At 44.8% G+C, this 9,808-nt stretch overlaps 1 protein-coding gene across 1 annotated transcript; it reads left to right on the top strand.

The window, feature by feature from the left end:
• The first annotated feature begins 855 nt into the window (after positions 1-855).
• Vps72 (vacuolar protein sorting 72 homolog) lies at positions 856-9,537 on the top strand. Its single transcript, XM_027393570.2, has 6 exons — positions 856-1,044; positions 5,615-5,767; positions 6,164-6,278; positions 7,182-7,358; positions 8,169-8,313; positions 9,051-9,537. The coding sequence occupies exons 1-6, from the start codon at positions 928-930 to the stop codon at positions 9,436-9,438; spliced, it is 1,095 nt and encodes a 364-aa protein (XP_027249371.1). The 5' UTR covers positions 856-927; the 3' UTR covers positions 9,439-9,537.
• The last annotated feature ends 271 nt before the right edge of the window (positions 9,538-9,808 follow it).

Below are 9,808 nucleotides of genomic sequence, written 5' to 3'. Positions count from 1 at the left end.
GATCTACCTACCTACCTCTGCCTCCCTAATGAAGGGATTAAAGGCATGCGCCACCACCAGTCAGCTTCATGTTTTTTTTTTTTTTTCTTAATTGAAATAATGTTTTTGAGCATGCTAGGGATAGAATCCAGGAGCATGCAAACTAAACAAACATACCTCCGCTGTGTTATATCCAGGCTTCTTTTCATTTTTTAAACTTTGAAACAATTCTACTACACTAACTAGGCATGATTTGAATTTGTGATTCTCTTGCCCTATAATGTGTGAGAGTTAGGACTGACTGTCATTGGAATTTTAGAGGAGGGAAATGAAAAGGCCAGTATTTTTAGAAAGGCTCCTACTAACAGAATTAAAATAGAGGTGGTGAGGAAAAAAGGGCTTGCTGCGGGCCTAGTACACAGCCTTTCTCTGTGTAGCTTTGGAGCCTGTCCTGGCACTCGCTCTGGAGACCAGGCTGGCCTGGAACTCACAGAGATCCTCCTGCCTCTGCCTCCCCAGTGCTGGGATTAAAGGCATGCGCCACCAACGCCCGGCCTAGCACACAGTTTTAAATCTAGTACTCAGGAGGCAGAGGCAGGAGGATCTCTATGAGTTCGAGACCGGCCTGTACTACACAGACAGTTCCATGCCTGCGAGAAATTATGCAGCGAGACCCTGTCTGAAAACAAACAAACAAACAAAAGGTGGGTGGTGTGGAGGGGACATCCTGGTACTGTTTCTAGGCTCTGCCTAAGAGTGGCCAGGACAGCCTGGTGAAGAAGGCTTAGAGGCTAGATTTAGAAGCGTTCGATGCTCGGTTGCTTTTGCCTGTAGTCGCCGGGCTTCCGCCATTGGCTGCCGCCCACAGGAAATAGTGTCGAGCTCCGATTTCCGAGAACGCGAACTGGGCAAGGGGTTGCGGGCGGCCGCACAGTCTCTGTAGGCGGTATGAGTTTGGCTGGAGGCCGGGCCCCTCGGAAGACCGCTGGGAACCGCCTTTCTGGGCTCCTGGAAGCAGAGGAGGAAGATGAGTTCTACCAGACGACTTACGGGGGTTTCACGGAGGCAAGAGCCGGGCCCAGGAAGAGGGAGGGGAGGAAGCGGAATCTTGAAGGGAAAACCCTGGACAAAGAGGAAGGGGGCGGGGAGTAGAGAGAGGTGTTCTGAGAGCCAATGCTCCGGACTGGGTGACACTGTGAGTGCCTGGCTTCGTCTGTGTGTCTGCCTTTTCTTGTCCTGTTGTCGGGCTATCTACGAAGAGGAACCGCTTCAGAAACAGAAACTTCATTAGCACACTCCGTTTTCAGCTCTCAAATAATACGGTTTTCTTAGATGACCGACCCTCTATTGGCCGTTCTAAGAGAATCCCCATTTATATTTCTATCATACAAACAGAATTTCAGTTTCTAATTAAATTTGGCTTCTTTTCATTCTCTGGTTGCTTTGTAAGGTCTGTAAGCTTAGAGTTCAGTTTTTTGTTTGTTTTTTCGTTCAGGGCTGCCTCTTGGCTAAATTTTTTTATTAATAAAAACTGTTCATTGATTAAATATATGTGGAGCACCCAGGTCAGTGTACCATATATGATGGGTTGTGCTGAGCTCCTTGGAAACATATTAAAAACTGCCCTGAGGTTGGGACTATTGTTTGTGGCGCAGTGGTAGACCACTTGCCTAGTAAGCCCTAGATCCTGGGATACCAGCCCCTGGCAAAAAAATGAAAAGGGAAGCCCCATCCTGCAAGGAACTGACTGGTTTCACAATCAACTAAGATACTTCATGATAAAGACTTAAAGTCAAGGAAGCATGAGATACTGTGGTAACCGGGAGAGGTTTGTGTTTTGTTTTTTTTTTTTAATTGTATTATATTTGTGTGCTTGCATATGAAGATCAGAGGGCAGCTTGCAGGGATTCAGTCTCCATCCATCATAGGAGCCCCAGGAATCAAACTCGGATGGTCAGGATTGTACAGCCAGCTACTTTACCCACTGAGCTATCTTGAAGGCCCCAGAGTGGTTTAAAGGTAGGCACTCATGGGGAAATAACATTTAAACTGAGGATATTATATAAAAAGTAGGCGTTGGTTGGATGAAGAGTCAGGGAAGAGAAAGGCTCAGTTGGAGAAGAAGATGAAATAGTCTGTTTGTAGAGGCGCCGAAGCCCCACTGTGACACCTACAAGTCTTTTGTTCTCTGGAAGAGTAAAGATTGTGATAGCTAGAGGTTGTAGACCTGAGCTGGATTTGTTTTGGAAGGTTTTGTTTTGTTTTTTAGAGACAGGGTTTCTCTTTGTAGTAGCCCTAGCTGTCTTGGAACTCACTATGTAGACCAGTCTGGCTTCACAGAGATCCACCTGCCTCTGCCTCTCATGTCCTTCTTAGGTGCCCTCTCCCAGGAGTACCACTCCCATGTAGCCCTGGAACTCAGAGATCCACCTGCCTCTACCTCTCGAGTGCTGGGATTAAAGGTGTGCCCCACTACCCCTGGCCTTATGTAGTTTTTTTAAAATGGGGTTACTTAGCCAGCCTCAAAGTCTAGGCAGCCCCCTGCCTCACACTCTTGATTCCTGGAATTGCAGGTACTTGTCACTACCCTTGGATTCCCCCTCCACCTCCGAAATCAGATTTTGAAGGACATAATGAAGCAGCATTAAGCAGTTTGACTGCTCATTTAGAGGTCTGAGATGAGGCATCAAAGTTCCATCGTTATATTTGTGATTAAAAAGATTACTCTCTAGCTGGTGGTTTCCGGGAGGCTGGGACAGGAGTATTACCACCAGTTCTAAGCCACATGGGCTGTGTTTCCAGTTCTGTCCTGACTCTGCCATATATATAACTATGAGATAAGCCTAAAGAGGGCAGTGGCAGAAAAGAAACATGGACAAGGGCTGGGCTGGGGATGTCACTCATAGGATAGTGTTGAGAGTTGAAGGGAGTTTTTTGAAAGAAAAAAAAAAAGTAGACAAGACTTTATGACTAACTAGGAGCCTCTGTGTACACAGCTTTAGTAAACTAGTTTAAAATAGATCTCTCTCATTCTTCCTCCAAGGTTCATTTTCCTATTCCTGTCATTTTATGAGATGTTATTTTAATAGGTGCACCTCATGCTTCCAAAAAGGATTTAAGAAAGGTTACAATAGAAACAAAAATTAGGAACAATAAAAATAGAAAATGAGCAGAACAAAATATATTAATGTATGAAATTTCAAAGACTAAATAAAAATATTTTTAAAAAATCAGAAATATTTGTGCCAAGAATCTAGCTAAAATGGAAATATTTGATAATTCTGAGCTTCCTGGTAGCCAGACTGAATCCGTTCTTTTCTAAGACTGAAATATATGATATATTCAAGAAAGACAAACCTATTTAACATTAACTTCTAGGAAGAATGTCTCATTATTTCCTTACATGAAGTACAACTAAAGTAGTAACAGGTTTGGTAGATGTAGAATGTCCTCTTGTTGTGTATTAAGGAGTGGAAAAGATCTTGTCCAGTGCTACGACAGTAAATCCGGAGTGTAGTAAAAACATTAAGATTGGGCACACTAGTGGGAACTTGATCTACCACTCTCTGGTAATGTGGCTTAATACCAGGGTAGAGCTGAGTTAATGTGTTCTGAGTCTCTTTCACAAACATTAGTTAGGAAGAACGGTGGTCACTTGTGCTGGATTGAACTCTGGCTGACTTAGGGTTTCAACCATTTGTTATTTGCTTGCTTTGGCAACTTGTGTACCACAGTTAATCCATTAGTTGAACCACTGATTGAAGAGAAGCCTTGCTTGAGGTGCTACCCGGTCCAGCTGACTTCCCCTCATCAAGTGATTTCTCCCCTTTCCAGTGTAGCTGCCATTCGAATCTTAACCTGTATTACCTCAGATTGCAGTGGAGGTTCTGTACTCTAGTCCTTCTAACTCCGATAGCTTTCTGAAACATTCCGTGTATGGACCTCAAATCCTCAGTGGCCCCCGTTATCCATAGTAGTATTCAGATAGCTTTCTGTTCCAACGCACATGAAGAACACATTTCTCTGAGTAACAATACCTCAGCAGTGGATGGTCTACACTGGGATTAGGTCAGGAGATGAGGGAGTTGAGACTCACTGGCCTACAGAACAAGTCCTAAGTTTATTACCTTGACATTTACATTTTTCCAAAGATAAGAGCACTTGCTGCTTTTGCAGGGAACCTGGATTTGGTTCCCAGCACCCACGTGATAGTTCACAACCATACATAGCTCTTTTTTTTTTTTCTGTTTGTTTTGTTTTTGTTTTTGTTTTTTGTTTTGTTTTTGACAGGGTTTCTCCATGTAACAGCCCTGGCTGTCCTGGAATTCTATAAACCAGGCTAGAATCAAGCTCACAGAAATCCACCTGCCTCTATCTATCTCAGAGCACCAGAATTAAAAGCATATGTCACCTCTGCCCAGCTAATTTATTTTTCTTTTATGTATATGGATGTTTTGCTTATATGATTGTTTGAATACAAAATATATGCACTGCTCATGGATATCAGAAGAGGGTAAGATCCCCTGGAACTGGAGTTACGGGTGGTTGTCAGCTGCTGTGTGGGTACCTAGACCTGAACCCAGGTCTCCAAAATTGCAGTAAGTGCCATCTGTCTAGCCCCAGGTTCTATGTTTTTGTGACAGGGTTTCATGTTCCTTAGGCTGACCTCAAACTGGCAACATAGCCAAAGATGACTTTGAATTTGTTTTTTTGTGATTGTTATTTGTAATTTATTGTTTATCTATATTTTTGTGTGCATTGATGTTTTGCCTGCATTTGTGCCTGTATGAGGATGTCAGATCCCCTGGAACTGGAGTTGCAGACAGTTGCCATGTGGGTACTGGGAACTGGACCTGGGTCCTCTGGAAGAGTAGCCCGTGCTCTTCACCACTGAGCCGTCTCTCCAGCCCCCAGTGATTTTGAACTTGTGCTCCTCCTGCTTCCACCGCCTTAGCACTGGGATTGCAGTTGTGCAAGGATACACCAAGTTAATGCAGTGTTGGGGACTGAAACTAAGGCCTCTTTCATACTAGATAAGCATTCTACCAACTGAGCTATTTCCTCAGCCCTTAATCAGTTTTTTTGGGAATAGCATCTCTTATAACCCAGGCTTGACCTGAACCTCTAATTAGCCAAGGAATTTTATATCTATGTTTCCTTACTTTAGAACTTATTTATTTGTGTTTTTAAACTTATTTGTGGTTTTGTTTCAAATAGAGTCTCACTCTGTAGCTTATGCTGTCCCAGATCTCACTGTGTAACCCAGGCTCCCCTCAAACTCAGCAGTCTTCCTGCCTAGACTTCCTGAATGTGGGATCATAGTCATGAACTATCCTGACTCATGGCTCAGCTACAAGTTCTTGTCATAGCTAGTTCTATCCTTCAGTAAATGAGGCCAAACCACATCCTTTAGACCTCCAGTAATTAACATGGTGTTATAGATGATATAGGCCAGCTGTCTGTAACACTGGAAGGCAGGCAGTGTTACTCAACTAGAAACCATCAGAAAGGCTTTTTCTGTGAAAAGCTAAATGGGAAAGAATCCGAGAGTCACTGTCAGGGGAGTATTTTGATCCACTTCCTCCTCCAGGAGCATTAACAGAGCCAGTCAGTTCCCATCTTCCTTTGTCCTCAGGAATCTGGAGATGATGAGTATCAGGGAGACCAGTCTGATACAGAGGATGAGGTAGACTCTGACTTTGACATTGATGAAGGAGATGAACCATCCAGTGATGGAGAAGCAGAAGAGCCAAGAAGGAAGCGCAGAGTCGTCACCAAAGCCTATAAGGTACAAAGGAACCTTGTTTCCTTGGACACCAAGGAAACCTTTTTGGAGGTGGGAAGGTAGGGGTGGAATGGAGGGGGGACTTCTATTTGTCTGTTTGTTTGTCTCTTATTTATTTATTTGTTTACTTATTTATTTATTTTGAGGCAGGGTTTTCTGTGTGACAGTCTTGGTTGTCCTGGAACTCGCTTTGTAGACCAGGCTGGCCTTAAACTTGCAGAGATCCACCTGCTTCTGCCTTCCACGCGCTGGGGTTAAAGGTGTGCACCACCACATCCAGCTGCTTGGACTGTTTTAATTGTGTTCTCCTCTTGCTGGATGTTGGTTTTGTCTGATGAAATCCTCAACTTTACCCTTATCTCTTCTGTTTTCTGGTATCTGATTCTAATTTGTCCCCAGGAGCCTCTAAAGAGCTTGAGGCCTCGAAAAGTCAGCACCCCAGCAAGTAGCTCTCAGAAGGCCAGAGAGGAGAAGGCACTGCTGCCACTGGAGCTGCAGGATGATGGCTCTGACAGTAAGTTTAAATCTGCTGACAGAATTTAAATGTGATGATTAAATGTTCTGTCTGAACTAAGTTTACTAAGGTTGATAACTGTTTTGTCATGTAAGGAGGGTGTGTGTGTGTGTGTGTGTGTGTGTGTGTGTGTGTGTGTGTGTGTGTGTACATTCATGGGGACGTGTCTGTGTATCAGCCTACTTTATCGTATGTATGCTTGTATGTGCAGATGCATATAGAGGCCAGAAGAGCTAGAGTTGCAGTTTTGGGGGTGGGGCTTGTTACATGTGTGCTAGTGTCTGAGCTCCAGTGGTCATGATTGCTCAACAAGCACCTTAACCACTGAGCTAGCTCTTCAACTCGGGAAAATCATTATTCTTAGAAATAGACCTAGTCTGATGGTGCAGGCCTGTAATCATAACTACTCAAGAGGCTGCAGCAGGAGAATCACAAGTTCAAGGCCAACTTCTGTGCTATAGAGCAAGCTTGCCTGATAATTTAGTGAGAATGTCTCAAAATTAAAAATATGAAGGCTGAGTCAGGCAGTGGTGGCACACGCCTTTAATCCCAGCACTGGAGAGGCGGAGGCAGACAGATCTCTGTAAGTTCGAGATCAGCCTGATCTACAGAGTGAGTTCCAAGAGAGCCAGGACTGTTACACAGATAAACCCTGTCTTGAAAAACAAAACAAAACAAAAAAACAAAAGAAAGGAAATTTGTTTTAGTTGGGCGTGATGTTACATGCCTTTAATCCTATCACTGCAGAGGCTGGAGGATCTCTGAGTTCTAGGTCAGTCTGGTCTGCATAGTGAGTTCCAGGACAGCCAGGATTTTGGAAATGTGTTTTAAAAATTAAAAAAAAAGAAGAAGAAAGAAAGTAGAAATGAATTCAAAGAGTTCTTCCCATCTTACTTTCTGCAGGTCGGAAGTCTATGCGTCAATCTACAGCTGAGCATACTCGACAAACATTCCTTCGCGTTCAGGAACGGCAAGGACAGTCCCGGAGGCGAAAGGGTCCCCACTGTGAGCGACCACTAACCCAGGAAGAGCTGCTCAGGGAGGCCAAGATCACAGAAGAGCTCAACTTACGTTCACTGGGTCAGTCTGTGAGGTGCATGAGGAAAACTGAAACCTGGAGGACCAGACAAATGGAGATTGGAGGCAAAATGATTAGAAAGTTCACACTTACTAGTTCCGGCTCGTGGGGTGGCGGTGGTGCACGTCTTTAACCCCAGCACTTTCTGGGGAGCAAGAGGCAGGTGGATGGATCTCTGAATTCAAGGCCAGCCAGAGCTACATAATGACACCATGTCTCCACCCCCAACACACCTCAAATAAAAAAGGGAAACTGTCATCAGGAATTGTATTTCATCTGAAAACTGGACAGACTATGTCTGAGCCAGGAGCAGGTTGGTGGTCGTTTGGGGTTGGGAGAAATGGAAATCAGTGTGTTCCTATCACAAGGCCTCTTCCAGTATTGAGTGGGTAAGGACCTGCTTATATTTGAGAAAGGAAGGACTTCTATAGCTGGCCAGAGTAGCAGTGATTAGATTAATAATTAAGATCATAGGACAGGGCCTAGTGAGATCTGTGATAGCTCAGCAGGTAAAGGTACTTGCCAACAACCCTGTTGACCCAAGTTTGATCCCTGGAGTTCATATAATATAAGCAGGGAACTGACTCTGGCAAGTTGTTTTCTGACCTCTACATGCATGTGCACATGTGCGTGTGCAGATGTACTCGAGAGCGCACACACACACACACACACACACACACACACACACACACACACACACACACACACACACACACACACACACACGTAATTTAATAGATCACCGGCCAGAGCTACCGTGTGGGAAAAGATAGACTGATCCTTCCCTCGTTCTCCTGTTGATCCTCTTGCAGAGACCTATGAAAGGCTGGAGGCTGACAAAAAGAAGCAGGTTCACAAGAAGCGCAAATGCCCTGGGCCAGTAATCACCTACCATTCAGTGACAGTGCCACTTGTTGGGGAGCCTGGTCCCAAGGAGGAGAATGTGGACGTGGAAGGGTGAGTGAACCCCGTCTCCCTGGCTTCTCTTAGAGGTTACTTCCTCCTACAGACGTTTCTCATCCTTCTCTCAGCTTATTCCTTCCTGTTTTGTTTTCTTGAACAGTCTCACTGTGTAGCCCAGGCTAGTCCCAAACCCATGATCTACCTGCATCTTCCTCCTTAGTACTGGGATAACAATTGTGAGTCATCATGCCTTGTTTTTGTTTTGTTGATTTGTTTGTTTGTTTGTTTTGAGACAGGGTTTCTCTGTGCAGCCCTAGAAGTCTCTCAGTAAATCAGGCTGGCCTAGAAGTCACAGAGATCCACCTGGCAATAAAGGCATGCTCTACTACCTCCCAGCATTTTTATTTTATTTTATTTAAATGTAAATCAATATTTTACCTGTACGTATGTCGGACCTGGTGCCCATTGAAGCCAGAAGAAGGAGACAGATTTCTTGGAACTGGAGTGACAGGTGGTGTGAGCCGCTGTTGGGTGCTAGAAGTGAAACCAATTTCCTCTGGGAGAGTAGCTGGTGGTACTCTTAAATGCTGAGTCGTCTTTCCAGCTCCCTGCCCAGCTTTTTGTTATTGAGACAGGTACTTGCTCTGTCTCTCCAGTGGCTTGAAGCTCAGGGGAGTCATCTTCCCTCAGCCTCTCAAGTACTGACAATACAGCCATGTACCACACCACACCCAGCCTGATTCCTTGCCTTCTCCTCGGCATTTTGTAATTTTTCTGTCTTTTGCCCTCAGACTTGATCCTGCTCCTACAGCTTCTGCACTGACTGCACATGCTGGCTCTGGACCTGCTGTCCCTCCTGCTCACTGCTCACGTACCTTCATCACATTCAGTGATGATGCAACATTTGAAGAGTGGTTTCCCCAAGGGCGACCCCCAAAGGTCCCTGTTCGGGAGGTCTGCCCAGTGACCCATCGTCCAGCATTGTACCGGGACCCTGTTACAGACATACCCTATGCCACTGCTCGAGCCTTCAAGATCATTCGTGAGGCCTACAAGAAGTACATCACTGCCCATGGACTACCCCCTGCTGCCTCAGCCTTAGGCCCTGGCCCCCCACCCCCTGAGCCACTCCCTGGCTCTGGACCACGAGCCTTGCGTCAGAAAATTGTCATTAAATAGATTCCTGCTCCATAGAAACGTCTTTCCTCTGCCGACCTGGCTCTCAGTTCCTCCTCTTCCCTTTGTCCTCGATGAGCTTTGCTGTTTTTTTTTTTTTTTCACCATTTCTTCTCCTAGTTCATTCTGGTTTTGTTAGAATGTTGTTTTCTTTTTTTAATCTAATAAAATGGTAAAATCCTTTTTGTATGGTATGAATATGTGAGTGTATTTGTCTACTTGGGTTGTTTAATTTTGTTTGTGCTAGGATTGAACGCATGGCCTTGTTCATGCTGGACATGTGGTTCACTACTGGGATACCCTCTCACCTTGTTTTCTCACTCTTTCCCTTCTTCCCTCCCCTTTTTCTCTCTTTTGAGATGGAGGTGTCTGT

This window comes from Cricetulus griseus, assembly GCF_003668045.3.
Source record: "Cricetulus griseus strain 17A/GY chromosome 1 unlocalized genomic scaffold, alternate assembly CriGri-PICRH-1.0 chr1_0, whole genome shotgun sequence".
In the NCBI taxonomy this organism is placed as follows: domain Eukaryota; kingdom Metazoa; phylum Chordata; class Mammalia; order Rodentia; family Cricetidae; genus Cricetulus; species Cricetulus griseus.
This window is presented reverse-complemented; position numbering and strand designations above follow the sequence as displayed.